The 25,509-nt window shown below is 45.8% G+C and overlaps 1 protein-coding gene across 5 annotated transcripts in view; it reads right to left on the bottom strand.

The window, feature by feature from the left end:
• The window catches only part of CAPN14 (calpain 14), a 59,687-nt gene that overhangs the window by 6,112 nt on the left and 28,066 nt on the right, over positions 1-25,509 (bottom strand). For 3 of the 5 annotated variants that reach the window (XM_017854210.1, XM_017854212.1, XM_017854211.1), the window contains 16 exons: positions 24,292-24,568; positions 22,141-22,210; positions 21,226-21,344; positions 20,954-21,090; positions 19,582-19,756; positions 18,589-18,654; positions 16,382-16,467; positions 13,655-13,729; positions 12,377-12,540; positions 11,099-11,262; positions 10,578-10,586; positions 8,384-8,589; positions 7,423-7,459; positions 6,863-6,919; positions 5,518-5,575; positions 1,881-1,945 (listed from right to left, as the gene is read on the bottom strand). In XM_017854210.1, the coding sequence (XP_017709699.1) occupies positions 1,881-1,945; positions 5,518-5,575; positions 6,863-6,919; positions 7,423-7,459; positions 8,384-8,589; positions 10,578-10,586; positions 11,099-11,262; positions 12,377-12,540; positions 13,655-13,729; positions 16,382-16,467; positions 18,589-18,654; positions 19,582-19,756; positions 20,954-21,090; positions 21,226-21,344; positions 22,141-22,210; positions 24,292-24,516 (1,713 nt within the window). In that variant the 5' untranslated portion in view covers positions 24,517-24,568. Of the gene's footprint in view, positions 1-1,880; positions 1,946-5,517; positions 5,576-6,862; positions 6,920-7,422; positions 7,460-8,383; positions 8,590-10,577; positions 10,587-11,098; positions 11,263-12,376; positions 12,541-13,654; positions 13,730-16,381; positions 16,468-18,588; positions 18,655-19,581; positions 19,757-20,953; positions 21,091-21,225; positions 21,345-22,140; positions 22,211-24,291; positions 24,569-25,509 lie in introns of those variants that run through there. The other 2 variants (XM_017854213.1, XM_017854214.1) reach the window with 2 other exon arrangements.

Consider the following 25,509-nt stretch of genomic DNA (forward strand, 5'->3'; position numbering starts at 1 on the left):
TATATATATATATATATATATATAAACTTTAAGTTCTAGGGTACATGTGCACAACGTGCAGGTTTGTTACATAGGTATACATGTGCCATGTTGGTTTGCTGCACCCATTAATTTGTTATTTACATTAGGTATTTCTCCTGTCGCTATCCCTCCCCCTGCCTCCCACCCCCCCCAACAGGCCCCAGGGTGTGATGTTCCCCGCCCTGTGTCCAAGTATTCTTATTGTTCATTTCCCACCTATGAGTGAGAACATGTGGTGTTTGGTTTTCTGTCCTTGCGATAGTTTGCTCAGAATGATGGTTTCCAGCTGCATCCATGTCCCTGCAAAGGACATGAACTCATCCTTTTATATCGCTGCATAGTATTCCATGGTGTATATATGTTACATTTTCTTAATCCAGTCTATCATTGATGGACATTCGGGTTGGTTCCAAGTCTTTGCTATTGTGACTAGTGCCGCAATAAACATACATGTGCATGTGTCTTTATAGCAGTATGATTTATAATCCTTTCGGTATATCCCCAGTAATGGGATGGCTGGGCCAAATGGTATTTCTAGTTCTAGATCCTTGAGGAATCGCCACACTGTCTTCCACAATGGTTGAACTAGTTTATACTCCCACCAACAGTGTAAAGCATTCCTATTTATCCATATCGTCTCCAGCATCTGTTGTTTCCTGATTTTTCAGTGATTGCCATTCTAACTGGTGTGAGATGGTATCTCACTGTGGTTTTGATTAGCATTTCTCTGATGACCAGTGATGACGAGCATTTTTTCACGTGTCTGTTGGCTGCATAAATGTCTTCTTTTGAAAAGTGTCTGTTCATATTGAGGCAGGATATTTTGACATGGCCAATTTTATGTGATTTAAATTTAAAAAATAGTAACCGTTTTTCATTATTGTTTTAAAAACCCGCTATGGAAGGAGTCAGGCACAGGGTGGCTAAGGATGCCTTTTACATTTTTTTAAGTTTAATGGCTGGCTTTGTAGACCATGCCCAGATACCCCTAGCATCAGAGACATTAGGTCAAAGTACCACCACACCCCATCTCTGTTTGAGCCCTCACCATGAATCCATCACTGAGTTACACACTTCACCTGTAGCAGGTGAGGTTGGCATTAACTCCCCCATGTTCTAGTTGATGAAATGAGCACTTGGAGAGGGCCTGATCTTGTTCAAGTTCATACAGCTGGTGACAGAGCTGGGACCTGCCCCATGCCTGTACACCTAATCCTGCACTGTCTCAGTTTCTGCAGACTGTTTATGTTTTTACAATCCCCCTTAGGCTATCTATTCAATATGCCTCTCCATAGTATGGATGATCAAACATTGATTACAATTATCCACTTAGAAAGGGAGTGCGTTTGCTAGAAAAATTGCAGGGCTGAGAAACAGGACAGCTGAGTTTGTGGCATGTTGTTTAACTTCCCTTACTGCTGGTTTCCTGATCTGTGCATGGGGGCAGCCACCACCTAGTTATTAAATGGAAAACATAGGGTCCCAGGGCTTTTGCAAAGGCTCTTGTAAACCTGGAGAGCTGTTACTAACCACCACCTTCTAGCTGCCTCATCCTCATTCTCAGGAAATGACATTATTGTGATGGATGGCTAATATTGGTCACCTATTAGATGATAGCTCTGACCCCAGCATTTTACCTGTATTATCTCATTTGCATTCCCACATTAATCCTACCAAGTAAATTTCAACACTCTCTCCACACTTCAGATGAGCATCTGGATGCATAATGAAGTTCAGTGACTTGTCCAGTATCCCACAATGAGTAAGGGTTGGGGTTGGGATTCAAATCCACTCTGTCTAGCTCCAGAGTGAAGCTCTCAACCGACAGCAAGCATCCACCCACAAACTTGAAAGGATACGTCCAATAAGGCCAGGATACCCTGGCAGGCTTCCAGGCTGAAGAAGGGCTGTCTGCTCCCCAGACCTGTGAAGGAGCAGAAAGAGTTCACATGGGGACTGGCCCCAGGTCTGCACACCCCTTTTCTGAGCAGGAGGAGGCAGTGCTGCGTGGGCCAGCTGTAGGGTCTGATGACCACAACGTACGTGGGCTGGGAAGAGTGAGAACGGAAGGCAGTAGAGACGGGGGCTGATGGTCATTCCTACACCCATGGAGAAAGTCAAATGCTGTAGGGGACGCCTGGTATGGCTTGGGTTTGCTTACACAGAGGGCCAAATGAACACGCCCTTTGTACCTAGGGAGGGCCAGGATCACAGAGTCAAACTCCCAAATCTCAAAGAGATCCAAGAGGTCAACTTGTTCAAGCTCCCACCCGAATTGGGGGATTCTTTCCTCAGGTTTCCTTCTTTCCTTCTTTCTTTCCTTCCTTCCTTCCTTCCTTCCTTCCTTCCTTCCTTCCTTCCTTCTTTCCTTCCCTTTCCTTCTTTCCTTCCTTCCTTCTTTCGAAAGGGTCTGATCTTATTCAAGTTCATACAGCTGGTGACAGAGCTGGGACCTGCCCCATGCCTGTACACCTAATCCTGCACTGTCTCGGTTTCTGCAGACTGTTTATGTTTTTACAATCCCCCTTAGGCTATCTATTCAATATGCCTCTCCATAGTATGGATGATCAAACATTGATTACAATTATCCACTTAGAAAGGGAGTGCGTTTGCTAGAAAAATTGCAGGGCTGAGAAACAGGACAGCTGAGTTTGTGGCATGTTGTTTAACTTCCCTTACTGCTGGTTTCCTGATCTGTGCATGGGGGCAGCCACCACCTAGTTATTAAATGGAAAACATAGGGTCCCAAGGCTTTTGCAAAGGCTCTTGTAAACCTTTCTTTTCTTTTCCTTTCTTCTTTCTCTCCTTCCTTCCTTCCTTCCTTCCTTCCTTCCTTCCTTCCTTCCTTCCCTTCCCTCCCTCCCTCTTTCTTTCTCTCTTTCTTTTTCTCTCTCTCTCTCTTTCTTTCGTTCTCTCTCCTTCTCCTTCTCCTTCTTCTTTCCTTCTCTCTCTCTCTCTGTCTCTTCCTTTCTTTCTTTTTTTTTTTTGGAGCCTCATTCTGTCGCCCAGGTTGGAGTGGCACAATCTTGGCTCACTGCAACCTCTGCCTCCTGGGTTCAAGCAATTCTCCTGCCTCAGCCTCCTGAGTAGCTGGGATTACAGGAGTGCGTCACCATATTCGGCTAATTTTTTATATTTTTGGTAGAGACAGGGTTTCACCATGTTGGCCAGGCTGGTCTCAAACTCCTGACCTCAAGTAATCCGCCCATCTCAGCCTCCCAAAGTGCTGGGATAACAGGAGTGAGCCACAGCGCCCAGCTCTCCCCAGGTTTCTTAGTGGATGGTCTGTCAGTTACAGGTGCTCACTTTTTCACATGGGTGCAGAGCTTCAGTCAGGAGAAACTTCTTTCATTAAGTCCAAAGGAACCTCCTATAATAGTGGCTCACTGGTCCTAGTTTCACCTCCAGAAAAGCATAAAAGGTATTTGTCTCTTCTTTGACTTCTGCTTTTGCTTCTAAACATCTGAATATTTCCCAAACTACTCCTCAGATGCAATGGTTTCTAAACCCTCGATACCCTTTTCTGAGCCCTAGATTTTGCCAGTATCTCTCTGAAATATGGTATCAAGATTTGAACACAGTCTTCCAGATGCAATTTGATTGAACAGAATACAGTACACCTATCACTTTCAGTTTTCAGTCAGCATTTCCCAAATTATGTTTCAAAGTAGATTTTCTGCAGAGAAAGAGTTTTGTGGTCAAAGAAATGTAGGATACTTTGCATCTATTGATGCTTTTCTTCATTCGCCATGCACTTTACTGTATGTGAGGTACTGAAGACCTAAGTACAATTGACCACAGAAGCTAACCTCTTTTATTTCATGGAACACTTACTAAACCTCTTGGTTTCTAACGTTTCCAGGAACACAATTTTTAAAACACTCATCTAAATGCTCCCATTAAATGCAGCCTGAATTTGTAAGAGCTTATTTAGCAGCAACTTGAAACCATTAGTTCATGTTAGCTAGAGGTCAACTAAATTAACCAAATATCTTTCACATAAACTGCCACAAAAATGAGGCCTCTTCTGTTAAGAACTTGCGCTACCATTTTAAAATGGTCTACATCAAAATGGCAGTGGTTTATTATCTTCCTGACTACATTTCATCTTTTTGGTTTGGGCACAGCTTGTTGAAAACATTCTGAATTTCAATTCTGCTATCTATTATATTAATGATTTCTCCCAGCTTTGTGCCATCTGCAGCTCCAATAAGCCTATATTCCATGTCTTCTTCCAAGACATTAATAAAAATTGGGGAAACAAACAGGACCAAGGGCAGATGGAATTTAAGAACTCTCATCTAAACATCTAAGCATATAGACTCTTGCCTGTAACTGGATAGAATTATCCCTCTAGTTTTATATTTGTATAACTCTTGAGAATGGTGATAAGATTTGTTGTAAATACATCTACTATTATTGTTTTCCAATTCACGTTTTATCATTTATCATGGGAGACTCACCAAATATCTTGCCAAAATCTACAGTATTTCTCTGATCTATCCATCTAGAACCCTCTCATATGACTAAATGAAAGCAATTTGTTCATAAATGCTTTGGAAAACCATTTTGTATATATGCAATCGAGGCCTTTAAAAACTTTTAAATGTGCACAAGCCATTTCTTCTAGGTAATTTCCCTAGAATGAACCTAGAATTTATTTTCAGCCGGGAGGGGGAGTCTTATGTTCTACAATTCCTAGAGTCTTCCCTCTGCCTGTTTTACTGATAACTGAATTTGGCTTTGAGAAGCCTTCTGCAAATTCTTTCAAACCCTGAATCACACAACAGCCAGGACAGTAATTTGTCTGGATTTGAAATCTTGGCTTCATAGAAAGAAGAAGCAATCATCTAACTTTGGTAGCAAACACTCTGGTTGTTTTACTTTTTTTACTTTGAAGTTCATTCGTCTCCCTGGAGAAATCAGCCTGTTTCTTCCATGTTCTTCTCACTCCAAATATAGGTATAAAATATGTTATATGGACTTCAAGCGTTTCTAATAATTTATCCCAGGCTTCAGATGAAAGCCTCCGCGCTACCCATTTGCAGTTCTTCTAGGTGGTGTGTGCTCTCCTTCCAGAGTTTTATAGCTTGATCAATTTAACATGAGTTCATCGGACAGTTCCCTGGGTAGGCTAGTTAATACTTAATATTTATATCCCAGGTTGAGGAAATGGGTGCAGTTCTTCCACATGGAACTGATATGCCAAGAAGGAGGTACTCAGTTATTCCTTTCTGACAAAATGGCAGGAATCTTCATTTTCACTGCCATATATCTCTATACCCAAAGTAAGCAAAATAATAATTATTTTCAAAGCTGCATACATTTCCTTACTGCTTTTTCAGATCACATAATCCACCCTTGTGTAAAATATAGCCACAGTTAAGACCAGTGCTCAGTAATTCATACATCCCACCAAGGGAAAGAGAAACAAAGCCAGAGTTTAGAAAAGTTGCATCCCCTCTGAGTCCTACAGAATGGCTCTAAAACACTTACGTGACCAGGTCATCTGGTTCAGGATGTTCTGCAATTGAACTGCATTAATTTCTGGATACTGAATAGAAAGCAGATTGGCAAGAAAAAATAACTGTTACTGAAGGCTCATTAGATGGCAGAAGGGTCACATGACCTGCCACGAAATTAAACTGGGATTTCCTAAGAACTTCACAATGCTTTTTAACTGGGTGCCAACCCCAGAGAACCCTGGCAGAGCATGACTTTTCAGTAGGTTTATAGAGAACAGTGATTCTCAAAGGTGCTATCCAGGTGCTTCTGAAGTTTAGTCAACAATTTGGTTTGAATTTCATTCTCAATAAAACGTCATCAGTCAAAACTCCAGATTTTAACCTTAGAGTTTATTAAAAGAAACTCTTTATATGAACATTTGATTTTAAAATATATCAATGAAATATAAGTATCAAACATCTGAATTTTTAAAACTGAGGCATATTCATAATATGCAATTTTTAGTTGTTTTATATATATTGGGATTCTCTATGCGACTTCGTTTGATAAAAGGATTGCAGCATCAAATGTTTGGAAACCACTGGTATGGAGGAAAACTTTAATAAACAATACATATAAGATTCTGATTTATCCTCTCCAGCTACATTAAACAAAATTCCAGATGGGCAAGGCAGGTAAATTGTGACTTTAAATCAGGAATATCACTAACATAAGGGGCTCATGTTCTCTGTTTTAGTGACATTACTCAAATATCAGACGATTTCCAGTATGTTTCTCACCCTATTCCTAAGTGTCTTGCAGGTTAGAACAGCGTGGTCTCCAGAGCCCTGCACTCATACTATCAGCCCTTGCTGGACTCACATCTGGGTCAGTCCAAGGGAAGAAGCCGCAGAGACCAAGTGTGTGTCCCAGGCCCTCCCCCTTCTTATCAGTCCCACCTCCTCTCCTGGTGACCACTCAAGGGCCCCTTCTCCATGGGCTCCCCTCCAATAGCCCTCCCCAAGGCCCCCAGGGCTTGTCATTGTCATGCTCTGCACCCCCCTCCCCCATCCTACTCCCAACTCTGACACTCTACTCTGCTATATCCCATGTTCTCAGGGATGAAATATTACAGTTGCTTTCCCCACAACTAATCAATGCAGCTTCCAAGAACAGAGAATCATTTTACAGGAGACTTCCAGACAATGGCTCTACTCATTTGTCTAAAAACTTGAGGACTTTGATAGAAAGTGGCAGTTTGGGGAATAGGTAGCCTTAAATCACAGTTTCTATGCAGCCTTAAGCAGATGCAAACCTATACTTTATAAAATTATATGCTCCACTTTGTCCCCTGCTCTTCCCAACCCCCTGCCCCCACCATACCTGTTCAACTAACCTTTTCAAAGAATTTGGTGAAGAATTCATTCTGCCCTTCATTTTGGTCTTCTATCTCCTATAGGAAGAGACACATAGAAAGACACAATTATTCACCTGTATAAATGGACTTTTGTGCACACCCTAATGTCTCATGGCTTCTAGGCTTCTGAAAACCATGAGCTTGACTTTGCATTGTCTTTAATTTTACACCATAGCATTTATAAACAGCTCTTGCTTCTCCAATTTTCCCTGACTTTGGGGAAATCACAAACAGTGAAATGGACAAAAGAAATACCAGATAAAGAGAAGCAGAAGAAAGTAGACATGTAACTCATACAGCCAGGGCTCTGGACCCTCAGTGACAAGGACCTGATCAGAAGGGTAGTTCTCTACTCTTTGTTGGTGCAAAAACAGCAAAGCCCGGGTACTGTTAGGATACAACGGGTAATGTTTGCCATAGAACAGGGTCTGTAAGGATCTGCATATCTCCTCCCCTGACTCCTTAACTTGAAGGGAGAAACCCAACATCTTGTCTTGGAAAGCAGTCCCAGCCACATGGAATTCCACCAGACTACTCACCTTCGAGAAGATGACACCAGAATTGCTGCCAATTTCACTGAGAACAAACAAACAAACAACCCAGAGTTTCCTCTTGGGAATTTCTTGGCCAATCTTCCCCCTCTCCTGGGAGCTTGTCTTCCATGTTCCTTCACTGAGGCACCACAAGGGCCCACCTAGCTCTCACACCTCACCTCCTGCTTCCCCTTGAAGTATACATTCCAGCCATGTGCACAGCACACTGCTTGTAATTCCCTGCACCCTCATCTAACTAGTCTTAAAAGATGAGCATGAGACTTAGTGGTCTGACATGGCATTGGGGCCTGCCTGAGATCAAGTCAAACTACCTGCAGCCGAAACATAAAAAACAAACAAACAAAACAAAAAAACCCACAAAACCTGGCAGGTAAAACAATCGTAGGCAAAATAATATGTTTAGTTGGGATATGTGCACATTAATTCAACTGGATACAGTAGCCGAATGGAAGCCTGCTAGTTCATGACAGCCTCCCCTCATTTGAGCAACCCCTTATGCATCTTTTAATAGTCACCCTCTCACTGAAGCCACTCCTGCTTCCCCCAGGACCATGGGAGTTGGTTCAAATTCTCCTCCTTGAGGATCTTGTAAAAATAACACCCTGTGCATACAAAATGCTTACACTGGGTGCACTGGAAGATCAATAACTGCTCATATATCCGTGTTCTTTCCAGACCTTGAACTTCAGCGGGGCAGGAGCCATGTGTGTTTTATCTTTTTCTCTCTAACGTCTAGCATGGCGTTAGTTTGTGAGTGGAAAGAGGGTGGAAAGGAATGGGAGGGATGGATGTTCTCCATGCAGAAAGTCACCTGGTCTCCTGCTCTCCCCATCTCTCTTCTGTCTCAGCAGCAGAGACCCTGGTCTCTGCCATTTCCAACCTTGCCCTCCTTGCCTGTTCTCATCCAAGTGGTCCCCACCCTCTAGGAGAGACCTTGTGTCCTTACTAAAAGATGTGCTTCCTGGAGAAGACCCTGAGGATGAACTCTGACTTTTGGTTGGCCTCCGATGCGCAGGGCACGATGAGGTACGTCCCTGGTTCCAGACACAGCTCCTGACTCACTTCTTTCTCCTTGAGAAACCTATCAGGCTGGCTCAGAGGAGTGTTTCTCTGGAAGAACTCGGGGGGCAGTCTCCTCTGGTCGTCATGGTACTGTGGGTAGAGGATAGAAGAACAGCAGGGGAGGTGATGACCCAGGGCTGTGGCCAGGCCTGAGGCCCTCAAAGCTCTGAGCCAGGACTAAGGTGGCCCCTGCTCTGCCAAATCCAATGTGCCCCAGTGGAGGATGAAACAAGTGGAGAGGGAAGGAAAAACCAGAATATGTGTGTGGAGGGCTGCACCTCTGTTGGGACCTATCAGGGATTACACAAACACATGTCATTTGATTTGACTTACCTTAAAAACAACACCAGCACTAAATGATGTGAGGAACGTCCCTGTGCCTGCCATTTCCATTTTACAGTTGAGGGCTCTGAGGCTTAGACAGGTGAGATTATCTGCCCAGCGTCACCAGCTGGTTACAGTCCCAGCCTCATGGGAATTCAGGACAGCTGAGTTCCAATGCTCCTGTTCTTTACCCTTCCTGATGCTGCCTCCATGTATGTGATGTAGCATGACTTATGGTCAGATACAGATGGAACATCACCACCTCCCCACCTACAGCACACAGCTACACATAGATAAGCTGGCATTCCGTGTCATCTCAGGGAAAACACCCTTGTAAAGGACAAAGAGAACTGGGCAAGAGCTTGGAAGACCCGAATCAGGGCTCTTGTTCCGACATTTCTGGGGTATCTGCTTTGTTTTATCTGATTCATATTCTCCTCTCTCTCTCTCTCTCTCTCTCTCTGTCTCTCTGTCCTCTGTCTCTCTCTGTCTCTCTCTCTCTCTTCTCTCTCTCTCTCTCTCTCTCTGCCTCATTTGTTTCTCCATCTCTCCCTATTTTTCTCTCGTGCTTCCTCTCCCCTTTGTTCTCACTCAGGGCTACAGAGGGAGAGGAGACCCATACCAGGATCCTCTCTCCAGTTTATACACAACTGCAAACAAAGACATCACCTACCCACATAAACAGATATATAGCAAATTCCTCAATGTTTGGGAAATAAAATACATATCCTGATGATGTAGGCATTCTTTTATGAGACAAGAGAACTAGGGAATCATCCAATTGCCCTCTTTGCCGTGGGCTACTAGGAATCTCAGAGCTAAATTGTATAATGATCCATAGTAGCTGTCCTGGGTTTAGTTTTCCTGGTAGAAGCCACTGCCTACCTAATTCTCAGCCGTTTGTTCTTTTTTAATGGCTTTTAAATTTTGTAACTGATTTGCAGGTTTCCTCTGTTCACACCTTTTTATTGTAGGTTGACCCAAATTCTATTTAGAAGTAGGCACGGCATAAATAACTTTGTCTTTTGAAATTAATAGGCAAATTTAAGAGTGCTCAGTGTTCCTGCGAGAAAAACAACAAAAAAAGACCCGGTGTAAAACGGTTTCTCTACAATAATCCTTTTACTCGATTCAATCCAACCTGAGAAAATTAAGCATTTTACTCCTGTTTTCTCTGGGAAATAAAATAATAGCTGCCTCCCTCAGAAGCTGGGATCCCTTTGGCCTTCCCACCTGACCCCTCCTGGCTGGCACAGCCGCTGAAGCACGGAGGTGTTCTTGTCCTTCTACTCATGCTGCTGCCACACGTCCCCAAGCCTTTGTCCCTGCTCCCTAGGGAGGTGGGCTGCATGGTCTTTGATGTCCTGTATGTTTCAAATCCGTTTCATTTTGGGTTTCATAACCCAGTCAAGATTGTAATTTATCATCTTTCCTATGCCGTGGCGGCCTTCAATATTAGCCCTAGGTATTTGTGTAGGCATTCAATAAATTCTAAAGTTCATTGGTTCTATGCTAGGCTCTGAGATTTTCCATAGATGCATGAGGATCTCTTGGGGGTGTTTGGATAAAAAAGATTAACAGATACACTTTACTTTCATACACGCACAGGCTGTTGGCAGACATTCTCATCATCAGGCATTATCATAGCTTCTTACACAGTATAAGCCTGCTCCAGTCTAACTAAATCCCGTGGAGGCTTGGCCACATGTGATATCACCCCAAACTAGGGCCACCCGGTCAAGTGCAGAACTCACCTTGTTCACCTAAAAAACAAAACAAAACAAAATAAAAGAGAGAGATCTCATTAGGCAGGGAATCTGGCTCTTTCATAAGCCAAAACCCGAATAGCAGCTGACATACAAGGCTCTACCCAGAAGCCCTGTCCCCTCCCACAAGACCTGCTGTTCTATCAGTGACATTTTAATCCATCATTGGAATTTCTGGAAAAGAGGGAGGGAAAGAATGCTTGGCTTTTGGGGAGAGGAAAAGGAAGCCAATATTGATTATACTATGTGCCAGGCACAATAGCAAGCACTACCACATAATCCTCTTTTATTCTCCCCTTTGCCTAAATGCCACTGTAGAAACTGATGGCCTAGTGCAAGAAGGTGACTTGTTCTAAATCACATGTTCCTAAAGGACAGAGCCTGGATTTGAAAACCCAGGTCTGTGAACAGAGACATACGGTGAAGAAGACAAGAAACAGGAAGACATGGTAACTGTTGGTGACCCCCATGCTTGGTCCCATGCCCCTGTAGTTCAGAGGTCCACCTACCCTATAAAGGTAGAAGCCAATGGCGAGGTGAGGCTTCCGCTTGCGGCACCTGTGCCTGGGCTTCTGGAGCAGGGACACCAGTACGCTGCAGGGTCTTAGGGATCTCCTGCCCTCCTCGGGCCTCCAAACAGACAGCAGGAACTGCGGGTTCTTCCAAAATGTGCCTGGGGCAGAACACAGCAAGGTGAGAATGGGCCCCGGATCCCCAAGCATCCTGCTCACCGAACCACTAAGAGGTGAACAGTCCGAGGGTGCCTCTGCCAGGATTGACACCCTGAGATCCACTGGGACAGAGTCAGGGTCCCCTCAACCTTGACTCTATGTCTTCCCACCTTGCTCTTCTACCTGGAGGCCTTTTCCACCCTAAGGCCCATCGGGACAGGGTCGGGGTCCCTTCAGCCTTGGCTCTATGCCCTCCCACCTTGCTCTTCCATCTGGAGGTCTTCTCCAGATACACTGACTGGAGTTGTTCCCAACACTTAGCCTCTTTGTCTTGCTCAGTGCCTGGCCCAGGTGTTATACCCCACAAGCATGTGCTACCTGAGTAAGCAATCGTATTCACTCCCTGGGGAGGTGACCATGATCCTAGGGGCTTTTGCATTTTAATCGAGGCAAAACCTTAGCTTAAGGTCACTTCAGATTTCAGGGGAAATACTGTGTCAAAAGGGGGACTCCAGAGCTAAGGCCACCCTGGCCTACTGAGGTCACACCCCACAGGACTTGCCTTCAAAAGGGATGGCTCACTATTTCCAAAGTGGAGGAAGGGACAGGGTCACCAAACCTGCCCCGTCTTGCGAGTCCACACAGGTTTGTCTCCCATATCTAGGGAGCCTGGGAAGACCTGGGTTTGTGTTTCTCCCAGGCTCCAAAAGGACCTGATACAATTTCTATTTCAATTCTGCCCAGCTAGGGGGTGGTTACTTCGGTGTTTTCAGTGGCCTTGTCCAAAACTAAAGAAAGATTCTCCCCTGCCCCTGCTTTTACCATGCCTGTGTGCCTGTGATCCCCGGTGCTGAGGGACAGGGCAACCCTTCAGGAAGATGCAGCCCCACAGGCTGGCAGCTTGACTGAGAGGACTCTGCCTTGGTGCACATTGCGACCAAAGGTGCCCTGTCTTCCCTGTGGTCATAGCCCAGCGCCCCAGCACACACTGAGGCAAATAAAGCCTCCTCCCCACTCAGCCAGTGCAGAATTCACGCTGCACCCACCTATGCAGTCACCCTCACACCCCCGCCCACAACCTCACTCTGAGAGCCCTGCTCCTGTGCGCATGCTCACCCTGCAGCAATTGTCTCTGGCCACCGGCTGTGCTCCCCTTCTCCCATCTCCCCTCCCGCATGGTGTACATCCACTTCTGGGCCGCCTCCTGGCTCAATAGGCCTGGGGTCAGTTTACAGATAACCAGGAGCACGAAATGTGTTTTAAAGTCCTGCAGTGTCATCCTGTGGAGAGGAAGAAGGAAAAGCACAAAGGATGGACCAGATAACGCCTAGTCATCAGGACCCATGGGGAGGGTGAGACGAAGCAGTGGGCATCCCAGCCATCTCATGGACAAAGACACCAGCTCTTGTGCAGCGCTGAGTCGGCCATGGGCACATAAGCAGGGGCTGGCTGGATCCCTGTGAGGGTCCATCGTGGGGAGTTGGAGCTACTGAGAAGCCCCACCCTCTGGCTGGAAGGAGCTGGCCACATGGCTGACTGGGGGAGATGTTCCTGTTTCTGGAATCATGGTGATAGCAGCTGAATTAAGGCAAAGCTAACTAGTCATTTGTTTTATCTATAAATGTTCAGTAAGAATTACGTATCAGTTCTTAATCATTAATTAATGAAGATCTTTGCCCCTACTTGCTAACTTGTGGGCTGCAACACTCTATTTAAGCTATCTGCTGCTCAGTTTACTTAAGCATAAAGTGGAAAAAACAGGAATTTGCAGGGCTTGAGTTCAGTGAAAGACCTTCCAAAGGGAGAGGGCTGCGGCAGGCTGTACTGGATGGTTAATGGGGAGAGTCCTTGGAACGAGGGTTGACATTCATAGTAACAGTGGTGAGCAAAAGCAAAGGAGAACTGATGGGGCCCGTTTCAGGCACCTAGAAGCAGCGTCAGCTCAGGATGCCTTGGTGGCCTTTCAAAAAATGAGATGAGCAGCTCCAGCGTGGATGGCAGTGTTCCTCTGCTCCGGAGGGCCCTGGTCGGGGGCCTAACCTATGGCAAGACTCTGCAGTCTCTTCCTACCTCATGGCCTTTTCAGGACAAAAAGGCAAAACCTCTTTTGAATATATTGAGCAAGAGAGCAGAGAGGAAGCCAGAGAGGAGGAAACAGGCTGGCTGAGCCCTCGCTGAGCTCCACCCCAATGGCCTCTACTCTTATCACAGAGACAGTGACCGTTTATTTATAGTCGCTGTTTGTCCTGCTAGACCGTGAGCTCCTAAAGGGATGGTGCCTTATTGATCTCTGTACATGAGGTTCCTGACACGCACGAGGCATCCAGTAAATGTCTGCTGGATGGGTTTTCAAATGTAGGCCAGGACATTTGTCCAAGTCCCCAAGTCCAATACCAGAATTCTCCATCATTGTCTTTCCTCAGAAGCAGAATCTTCTCCTTGGGGCTCAGCAGCTCCCATTTACTTGAACTGAAAATAGAAAAGGGAATGAAAAGCTTGTGGGGGGCATGCTAGAAATTCTTTAGTAAAAGCTCTATAGTATCATTATTTATTATTATTTTCCTACTACTTCAGACAACTAAATTTCCCATTCCATATCACACAGTAGCATGAGCATTAATTGATAGCTTACTATGAACCAAGCGCTGGCTAGGTTATTGACATACATTATTTCATTCAAGGCTAACAACAACTTTGTTGTTATCATTTTAGAGATTAGGAAATTGAAGTTAAGAGAGATTAGGTCATTTGCTTGAAGTCATAAATCTATTAAATGTCAGAGGTAACATTTGAAACTGTTTTCAGATACTGGACAGCAGGCAACAGGGGTCCATGATCCTGGGAGGCTGGAAACAAATGAGGCGAGCCCTAACATCACCTAGGCTTTCTTCCTGAAGGTAATTTCCTGGCCAGTGTTACAGGGAGAGGGACTCAAAAAAGAACATATCGGTGGGGCTGAGTGGAAGAGACAGAATCTGGAGTTCAGGGAGATCAAGATAGCCAGAATTTGCTGGACAAAGTATCTGAAAGGAGGGGGCTACACGAAAAAAGGAGTTCCAGGAAACTTCATAGGGGTTCCCTTGCGTCTTTGGCTGAGCTTTAATCTGTGCTTTCTTAAAGTGAAACTCCCGAAGACTGGACCATAAGCAGGACACAGTGCTGGGAATCTCAGGCATTCCCACCAGACAGAGTTAAAAGACTTTATTTATTTATTTACTTATTTTTGAGACAGACTCTCACTCTGCCACGTAGGCTGGAGTGCAGTGGTGCGATCTCAGCTCACTGCAACCTCCACCTCCCGGGTTCAAGCAATTCTCCTGCCTCAGCCTCCCAAACAGCTGGGATTACAGGCACATGCCACCACATCTGGCTAATTTTTGTATTATTAGTAGAGATGTGGTTTCACCATGTCGGCCAGGCTGGTCTTGAACTCCTAACCTCAAATGATCTGCCTTCCTTGGCCTCCCAAAGTGCTGGGATTACAGGCGTGAGCCACCGTGTCCAGCCAAAAGACTTCATTGAATACATGGAATCTTTACTAGAGATCCCAGAGGGTCTACAATTTAGTAGTGGAATCAAATTATCCCTAACACAAAGGTTTGTCTTGACCTTCCCTAAAAGTGCTTAAAAACTTCAAAGTATCAAAACAATCCCTAAGCAATGTAACTACCTACTTTAAAAAGAAAAGTCCAATACTCCTTAAAGAAATACGATAAAATTCAGTACTCTGAAACTAAAATTTACAACGTCCAGGATGCAATAAAAAGTTATTAGCCTATGAAGAAGCAGGAAATATGATCCGTGACCATGAATAAAAAAATAGTCCATAGAAACCGCCATAGAAATGAGAGAGATGATGGAATTAGCAGACAAGGACATTAAAACAGCTATTATAAAAGTGCCCCATATTCTCAAGGATGTCAAGAGAAACACAGACATAAAAAGGGGAGAAATGGAAGATAATCTCAAGTGGAATTTCTAGAATTGAAAATATAATATTTAAAATGAAAAATATACTGGATGGGATTAACAGCAGATTAAACACTACAAAATAAAAGCTCATCATTTTGATATTCACTATACCTCTAGATCCAAGAAATTAAGAAGCTTGCCTGAACTAAGATCACACAGCTAGGCAGTAACAACACTGTAATTTTACCCGTCATCTATCTGTAATTTCAGTGCTTGTTCCTCTGTGAAAGAAACCGCCACCAGCAACAATATGATGCTAGATTTCTGTAACACTTTAAAATTTATGTATTTCTTAGATGACATTTTCCCACATAGATCCAGTTCCTCTAATAACTCTGTTTACTAATGTGTAACAAATAAAATGCAGCATATTTTATCAAAAGGAATATTCGACTTATGTTTCTACGCCTTCATTTTTTCAATGTAAAAACGATTAAGTGATAATGTGTATATGGACATGTTTGTAGACTCTAAAGACCTGCAAAGGATTAAGTATTATAAATCTTCATAATGACAGAACAAAGGGCTTTAGGACTTGACCTCCCTTTCTGCCTGTGCCCTACAGCCAGTGTCTAGCCTGCAAAACCCACATTTCTTTAGGGCTGCCATTAGGCAGAAACAGCCTAAATGTACGTATCTAATCAGAATGCCCAGAGGCTACTATATGTAATGAGAGTGTAGAGTCCAATCCAAATCTGTCTACCTTTAACTCAACAAACCCAGGAGTGTACTGAACCATGCCAGGGAGAGACACTGAACCCAGGCACCAAAGACCTTGATTGAGTCATGCTGTATGACCTTAGGCAATTCAATGAATCCAAGTTTCTCTATTAGTAAAATGGGGATCAAACTATCTACTTTGTAATAGCGTTGTTTGGGGGATTAAATGAGATAATAAAAATTCAAAGGTTAGCACAGTGCCGGCAAGCCCTCAAATAAACATTAGCTTTAATTATTATAATGAAAGAGAAAGCAGTCTATATACCATAAAGCATCTTATAAATGTGAGGGATTGAGCCTCCCAGTCTGAAGGCTTCCTGATCCTGCCTAAGACCAAAGGAAGCACACATTTGAATCTGCGTGCGAATGGCAGCCTCCTTTGCCTACACCTATCCGTTCTCACCCCTCCAAGATGTCCCCAAAGTTCACCTGTCACTCCAGTCTCCTTTCCATTCCACCTGTCCCCACGGGTTCCGTAACTTGACGAGATATTCAGGTCTATGTTTGCAGGTCACCTGCATAAAACAAGAGGCAGTTTAGGTGGCCGGGCTGAGTGCAAGCATTTCAGAGAGCTGAGTGAGACTCGGGCCTGGAGCTGAGCACTTGCAGTGGAAAATCACAGGCCCAGAGAGAGCTGGTAGAGGAGAAAGTGGCTCTGCTTCTTGTACTTACAAGCTGTGAGACCTAGGGCAAGTCACCTAACCTCTCTGTGTCTCTGTTTCCCGATCTGTGAAATAAGGTCAATAGTCATACCTATGATAGTGGGTTGAATGGTGATCTTCCCTCCCCAAAGAGGATACGTACACTCAGAACCTGTGAACGTGACCCTATTTGGAAAAAGGATCTTTGCAAATGTAATTAAATTAAGGACCTGGAGATGAGATAATTATGGATTAGGGTGGGTCCTAAATCCAAAGACAAGTGTCAGAAGAGAAGGGGAGAGGACACAGAGAAGGCCACGTGAAGATGGAGGCAGAGACTGGAGTTATGTAGACCAAGTCAAGGAACACCTGGAGCCACTGGAAGGTGGAGGAGGCAAGAAGGGATTCGACTCTTCCCCAGAGCCTTCAGAGGGAGCATGCCCCTGCTCACACCTTGACTTCAGACTTCAGGTCTTTGGAACTGAGAAAATTCATTTCTGTTGTTTTCAAGTTCCCCTCCGCCAACATTTTACGGTAATTTGTTGTGGCAACCTTAGGAAACCAGTAGATCTTGTGAAAGGAAAATAAATCTTGGGACCCCAAAATCACTAATCTAAAGGGAAAAGTCAAGTTGGGAACTGCTTAGGGCAAACCTGCCTCTCATTCTACTCAAAGCCACCCCTCTGCTCACTGAGATAAATGCATATCTGGTTGCCTCCTTTGGAAAGACTAACAGAAACTTGAAAGAATGCAACCATTTGTCTCTTATCTACCTATGACCTGGAAGCCCCCTCCCTGCTTCGAGTTGTCCCACCTTTCCAGATGGAACCAATGTTCATCTCACATATGTTGATTGATGTCTCATGTTATAAAACCAAGCTGTTCTCTGACCACCTTGGGCACGTCGTCAGGACCTCCTGAGGCAGTGTTAAAGGCGTGCATCCTCAACCTTGGCACAATAAACTTTCTAAATTAACCGAGACCTGTCTCAGATACTTGGAGTTCACAACCTACTCAGAGTATTGCTGTGAGGGTGAAATGAGTCCACATTTGTAAGGCAGTTAAACAGCATTTAGCACACAGTAAGTGTTGTATAAATTTTGTTAATAAATGTGGAAATAAATTAAAAGCTCTGGGCACACAGACCAACATAGTTGTTTCAGATCTAGAAGGAAGAATTTAAGTGTGAATTGAGTCCAAGAAATTTGAAACAGAGTTAAAGGAAATTGGAGGACTTGGGAGGAGTCAGGCCCTCTAGAGAATATCAGAGGTTCTTTAACTTAAACCTGCTGACTTCTTATCTCTATGCTTTGCTTACACTGCTCCCTCCACCAGAATGCCCTTCTTGCCCCATACAAATCTACCTATTTCAAGGACCAACTCAACGTCACCTCCCCTGTAAGAGATTCTTCTGACTTCTCCCCAACCGAACTCGATGGAGGTCTTTTCTCTTATCCATGAATTCCTAAAGTCTTTCATCTACACTTTCTTCTCTCAGTTTCAACTTTGCTTCCTCCTCATTTTCAGATATGGTTTGTGACCATACCTGACTGTAAGCCCTTTGTAGGCAGGTTCTGCCTGTTGCATCTTCCTCTCAATGCCTAGTAAAGCTCAAAAGATGGATAGCAGCGGAGACGGTCATAAAGAAGCATGTGAGAGAGGAGTAGAAATTTGGGAGGGAAGAACCAGATGAAATGGTTGTTCTTGGCATCCCAGAGTGAAGCAAAGTTCAAGGAAGGGTTGTGAGGTACAGCAGGGTGGGAGGATGGTTGGCCGAGGGCTGCCCCAGGGGATGAGATTGGGATGATGCACTGGTGTTGGCAAAGGCTGGACCCACCACTTCACCCCAGGAAATAGGTGCAGAGGCACAGGGACCCACCAAAGACTTTACTCACTATCCAGATGGCGCAGAAACTAAATCCACCAAGATAAGCTAGGGCCCAGAGAGGGAAGGGCAAGGCTGAGAAGGAAACCAAGCAGCCGACCTCAACCCACCTTCCTGATTCCTGTGACAGTATAGGCATGGCCTTCCACCAGCCCATTTTCCAGAATCTTCTCCTTCTGCAGAGACAAGAGAGGTTCTGATCAGTCTTCTGTTATGTACAGCTTATTATTTGAGTAACGTATGAAAAACTCTTTGTTTGGCTGGAGCAGGGGTTTATGGAGAGAAGTGTGGGAGATAATCATGGTATGGTACATTGCAGTTTTCAAAGCTCTTTGGTATCCATAGTCTCATTCTACCCTCTCAATAAGTGAGCCATTCTGCAGTGATCACGTCATACCCTCCATTTTACAGAGGACAAACTCTATTTAGAGTTGCTGAGTAAATGTGTGAGGTGACACATCTGGCCATTAGTGAAGGCAGGGCTGAACTGAGAGCTTCCTACTCCTGTTCCATGGTTTCAGTTGTTATCAAATAGGATGTGGAAAGTGCCTTGCATGAAGCTGGCACTTAATAATTGTTAGCTTCCTTCTCTGCACATCATCTTCTTTTTCCTAGTGTCTTGCCTGTCCTGAGGCCCCAACACTGCTGCTCTGGTTTTTTTGTTTTTGTTTTTTAAAACAGAATCTCTCTCTTGTTGCCCAGGCTGGAGTGCAAGGGTATGATCTTGGCTTACTGCAACCTCCGCCTCCCGGGTTTTAGTGATTCTCCTGCCTCAGTCTCCCAAATAGCTGGGATTACAGGTGATCACCACCATGCCCGGCTAATTTTTGTATTTTCAGTAGAGATGGGGTTTCACCATACTGGCCAGGCTGATCTCGAACTCCTGACCCCAGGTGATCTGCCCGCCTCAGCCTCCCAGAGTGCTGGGATTACAGGCGTGAGCCACTGCACCTGGCCTTGCTGCTCTGGCTTGAACACCAGGACCTCAGCAGCAGGAGCTGAGTGGAGGTCCTGAGCCCACACCCAGGTGAGGGCAGTGGTGGTTGATGGAAGGCAGGGGTGCAGGAGAAGAGGACATTCTGCCAGTGGCAGCCCAGTCTCACCCCTGAGTGGGTCTGGCAGCCAATGAGGGTTCTGTTGTAGGTGGCTTTGGTGAGGATGTCCCAGAGGTCGCCATGGGCTGCTGCCAGGTTGATGGTCATTGTCACCCCTCCAGTGAAGTCTACAAGGGCTTCAGACACCTGTCCTGATTGCAAGTCTTCATAGGAACCAGAAAGCCTAGCCAGGGAAGAAATAAACATGAAAGGAAAAAGTATCATGAGTATTTATCATTTTATGTGGCCTCAGCATCCACTTTTAAATAGGAGTTTAGTTTCTCATACCAAAAGCAGAGCTCAGGCAACCCTGACATAGTTTCCAATACCATACCTATCCTGAGTGGCTTCAGCTGATGGTCATAGATAAAACTTAGAGGCATCTCTCCTGCCTAGAAGACTGGGAACCCCTCTTTCCCACCACTTCCTTTAAATGGACCACTCAGATGTTTGCCTGAGAACTTAGTGACCACCTGTCAATCACAGTGAGATCTCCTGGAACTAGTGCCTGCTTGCTTTGAACCTATCAATTAAAGCTGCTCACGGGAAACCTGTTTGGACAACACCCCGGACTCAAGAAAAGGCATGGGTCCACCACAGGTCCATTTTCTCTCTTTCTGCCTGGGCTCCCTGACTTCCACGTGCATGTGTGCATATACGTGTGTGTGCATGTGTTTGTGTGTGTGCATGTGTGTGTGCATGTGTGTGTGTATGTGTGTGCACGTGTGTACATACGTGTCTGTGTTTGTGTGTGTGCATTTGTGTGTGTGTGCATGAGTGTGTATGTGCCCTCCATGCATGCCAAGTACCCTCTAGGGTCTGTAGGTATGAAAAACTCTTAAACTTTCATGTTGCGGTTGTGTGGTTGAAGCTGTGCCCACAATCCGACCGCTGATGATCAGGCTGCCCCACAGGGACCCAAGCAGGTGGATCCCCTGCTGCTGCTCCTTCATCCAGGCCTCTTAGCTGCTGGGGACAGCAGTGATCTCTAGGTTGAGAGAGTTTCATTCAAAACAAAAGGAAGGGGCATTTAAACTGTAGATTAGATGTTCCGAATGAGAAGTGAAACCTTTGCTTAGGTATTCTTTGGGTGTATCTTGCTACTCCTACCTTCCATCCCAGGAGCAAAGGAGAGAATAGACACTCAGAGCTCCTATCCCCCTTAATTCCATCCATTAGGGAAAGGCAAAACTCTTGAATGCAGGTTTAGAAGAGGTGACCCCTACCTAAAAGACTCTGAATACGTTGTCACTTCCATGTCAACTGAGACATGCCTCAGGATCTCATTTCATAAACTTTATCTGACTCCACTCCCCTCCTTCAACATTGAGAGAGAGAAAAAGAAGCGATAGGAAGGGGGATATTTCTGCTGGTTTCTTACTTGGCATAGGCCTTTTCCAGAAGTGCTCCCCAGAACAAGTTCTTGTAGGTGGAGGAGACAAAGAGCAGCTGGCCAGATTCATTTACAGGCAGGCGGTCATCGATCACCACAGGAACCCAGTTCCCGTAGTGCCAGAACTGGAGGGAGAGAGTGGCCCTGGGTGAATGAGGACTGCTGCAAGTGGTGATCAGCCCAGAAGGTGAAGACATGGTCCTCCGGGAACGCTCTTTCCTATGGCTCCCTCCAGGCCGAGGGCCCGCGAAGACACTCACCCAGAACCGGAAGATGCCAGCATACTTCTCAGTGAAACTCTGATTCAGGGGAACAACTCTGCTCAGGATGTCCTGGTGCAAGGTCAGAGCTTGCAAAGCAGCCAAGAACCAGCAGTCTCCTAAGTCAGACAGCACACAGCATCTGCATGAATCTACTGGGGACTTCATGCCTGCAGGAAATGCCCGGTCCCTATGGCTACCCTCTCTGGGCTTGTAGCCTAGTTTCAGAGAAGGGAATTATATACTGGGAAAGCAGATGATGAGTGAGCAGAGCGGGAGGCTGGGAGCACTGGCTGAAATCCAACTTGACACCAAAACCAGAGCCATGTTCCTGGACCAGCTTTTAGATTCCTGAATGCCCTATCCTCAGGAATTTGGACCTGAACTCCATCTACTTTTTCCAAATCTTGGCTCTGAAACTGATTTATGTTCTTCTGGGAAAGCCTCAACCCTTCAGGACCCTATTTCCCTGTCTGTGAAATGGACATCGCTGGACTTAGTCGGGCCCTCCCTGATGACCAATTTACTATTTTAAAAAGGTAGAGTTGAGGATAGATCTGCTTTGATCCTATTCTGGGGAGGCTAATGACTGCTGTCTTAAGAAGGTCCCACTGTGGGAGCTAAAATAGAGTGAGCACATTTTCCAAACTTAAAATTTAGACCTGTAAACTGGTAATGAGGATTATGTGAGGACTTAGGCAGGGTATGCATTCCCACGCATCCTCAGAGGACCAGTTTTTATAAACTTCACAGCAAAGAACAGAGCACGTCCAGGTAGCCTTCAGGGTTTGCCAGTGAATAGCCATTTTGGGCCTCTCTCCAGTGGGGATCTCTGGATTCTCTTCTTCATCATCCACTCTGTGGCCTGGCCAGCAGGCAGCCTAGTGTCTGTCTCCCAGGGCTGTGCAAACTTACCTACCATGCCCTGGCACAGATCCAGCCTTTTGGTCTTGGCAGAATAAAACTGGGGACTGCTGTGCAGCTCCTGGGGGAGACAAACAGAATTGTCATTCTGACCTAGAACAAAAAAGCTCCTGGAGCTACAGTGACCATGTTTTCCCATACCCCCAAACTGGACTTACGGGGACAAAGATACAGAATATATGTGTAATCAGTGCTGTCCCAGAAGATCTGGGATACAGAATTCTGTCCTTTTTATTTCTCATTCCTTCTTACAGCTTGTGTAAGTCAGAGCCCTGGACTCTGTAGATATTGAGAAATAGCACTTACACCAAAAATACCTTTTCTTAGAGTTTCTATTAAAAATGGAAACACTTTTATAGGAGGCATTTTGGTTTTCCTAGAGATCTTCTCTTTCTCTTTATTCTCCCCTACTCCTCCTTCCTATTCCTGACCCCTAATAAGATGGTCCTTTGGCTTTTCCTGCTGAGATGCAGGCTGGGGTGGGGTGGTAGGGGGGTGGTCTCTGCTCCGTGGCAAGATTTATATCCTTCAGTCTTTGCGTGGACACAGTTTCCCCAAGAGTCAGTTGTAGAACAGAGTCTCTATGTCAGCAGTTCCCAGGATTTTCTGAGAGAAGTGGGATCTTGGCTGCCATGTAGTTTAGGAGGCTCACTGCAGATTGTACACACAGTAGGGACTACATAAGTCTGGGGCTGCAGGTATCGATGGTGATGGGTGAGTAGGGAAGAGAAAAGGAAAGTCTGTGGCACAGGCTTAACTTTACCCTATTCGCTAGCCACGTTCCTGAAATCTTGTATGTAAATGAAGTTTCAGGGAGATGGATTACATTTGAACACATTAAGAAGTTGCTTTTTAAAGGAATTGATGCATTTTATAGAGTGAAGAATATTTTTCTAAAGTGATTAATAGCTTCTTAATTTACATGTTTCACGAGCCTGTTTGGGGGGGAGGAGATTGGAGAGATGTTAAAATTTATCTCTCTGGCAGATGGTATTGGCTGTGACTCAGGAAGCCTTGCCATCTCAGATGAAGCTAAACAATACCTTGATATATTTCTGGCTATAGCTATTCTGCATATTTCTGGGCAGGACTGAGGGAGGGCTACATCTTAGACTACTCTCAAAATCACCCCTGGTTTTCTCCATCTGGAAAGTGAGAATGTGGGAATGTACCCAGTTCCCTTCTCATGGAGATCAATGACAGTAAGACCTGGTGTGATATTGTGAAATATATATTTGGTCTTCATTTGCTCAGTTTTCTGACATTCAGCTCCTAAAACCTTGGGAACCTCTAGAGTGAAAAGAGTGTCCTTTGTATGCTAATGATTGACTGGTGACTGGTGGTCCCTAGGTAGCTTCAGAATAGGGTCTGGTCATTGGAAAGACCAAGGCAGGTTTAGAAGGTTGGGACTTTCAGCCCCACCCCCTGACCTCTGGGGAGGGGAGGGAAACTGAAGGTTAAGTTGATCACCAAAGGCCAATGATGTAATCCATCATGCCTAGGTAAAAAAGCTTCCATAAAAACCCAGAAGGACAGGGTGTAGGGGGCTCTGGATATCTGAACACATGGAGGTCCCTGGAGGGTGGCACACCCAGGGAGGGCATGAGAGCTCCACACCCCTTCCCCATGCCTTGCCCTATGCATCTCTTCCACCTGGCTGTCATCTGCATCCTTGTAATACCCTTTATAATAAATCACTAAATGTAAGCGAAGCATTTCTCTGAGTCCTGTGACCCTCTCTAGCAAATTAATCAAACCCAAGGAAGGGATCATGGGAACCACAGTCCTGATTTATGGCCAGTCATGAGAAGTACAGGTCACAACATGGGACTTATGATTGGCATCTGAAGTGGGGACAGTCTTATGGGATGAACACTCAACCTGTGAGATCTGACTCCGTCTCTAGGTAGACAGTGTCGGAATTAAATTTCATTACAGAATAACCAGATGGTGGCCACCAGAGAATTGCTTGGCATGTGGGGAAAACCTCCCACACATCTGGTGTTAGAAGAGTGTGTTGTGTTGAGTGGAGAGGAGAGAGTAGGAAAAAGCCTGTTTTTTTTCTCCCATATAACTTAGGTGTAGTATCTGAAAGCCTAAACCCTGGGGCAGGAGGGTCTGGGCTGACACATTTTGCCTCACCGGGGGCCTCTTCCACTGCAGGCGGGGTGGCAGCTTCTGCAGCAGAGAGCCGCTGCCGATGGAGCTCAGGGTGGCCGGGAAGCTGGTGTCTTCAAAGAGGCAGCCATTCCTCAGGCACTCTGCCAGCAGGGCCTCGAAGTCCTGTTGGGGGAGCTGTGGAGAGGCCCTCCTAGAGTACCTTGGCCCCAGCTTCCATCTGCATGGGAAAGGTGGCCACAGAGACATGGCAGGCAGTGGGTACAGTCCTGTGAGTCTTCCTGAGGAGTCTCTGCTGCTCCTGAAATGGACAGAGAACGGTCAGTTTCCTCACTTCCTGCTTGTGCTTTGCCATTGCCACAGAGAGGAAGGGAAGGATGGAGAGAATGGGAGTGGAGAAGTCAGCTGGTGAGAAAGAGACAGAAGCAGGTGGTTCGATTTTGTCCCAGACAGTGGGGGTCTTTGAGCACTCACTCAAGCGCTTGAGGACCTGGTGGGGGATCAGGGATCTTGTGGCAAAAGCCTACAGAAGGGAAAGGTCTCTCAAGCCTCAGGGCTGAGTCCTGGGCCCCTGACTGCACCAATGTCACAGGGGTCCCTTCTGCTTAGTGGGGAGGCAGGAGAAGAGAAGCAGGAAGCTGGAGCTCAGTCCCCTGGGCTAGAGGGTCCTGTGCCTGCCAAGGTAGTGGGGAGTAGTGGCTGTCTGCTGAGGGCCTCCACCAGGTCTGCCAACTCCTGCCTCCCAGCTACAGACACACAGCCTTCCTCCTGCTTCAATGTCCTCCTTATTCTTCCCTGCAAAACCTCCTCCTACATTATCTTTTTATTTTTTTTATTTTTTTTATTTTTAGTTTTTTGAGACAGAGTCTCATTCTGTTGCCCAGGCTGGAGTGCAGTGGCGCGATCTCAGCTCAATGCACCCTCCGTCTCCCAGGTTCAAGCGATTCTCCTGCCTCAGCCTCCCGGGTAGCCGGGATTAGCAAGGCCGCAGCAGATGCTGGGGGCCAGCAGCCTCCGTGCGGGGGCCTCCCAAGGACGTCTCTCCCATCCCAGGAGCCCCTGGGTGCGCTCCGGGTCAGGGGTAAAGCCCCAGGCTCCAGCACAGGGTGCGCTGGTCTCTCGTGGAAGGCCCGCATGGGCAGTTGCGGGCCCTGGCAGGGCTGCAGGTTGGCATGGGCAGGCCGGCAGAGCATCAGATACAGATGCCCGCCACCACACCCAGCTAATTTTTGTATTTTTAGT

The sequence above is a fragment of the Rhinopithecus bieti genome, unplaced genomic scaffold (assembly GCF_001698545.2).
Source record: "Rhinopithecus bieti isolate Rb0 unplaced genomic scaffold, ASM169854v2 scaffold_37555, whole genome shotgun sequence".
Classification (NCBI taxonomy): domain Eukaryota; kingdom Metazoa; phylum Chordata; class Mammalia; order Primates; family Cercopithecidae; genus Rhinopithecus; species Rhinopithecus bieti.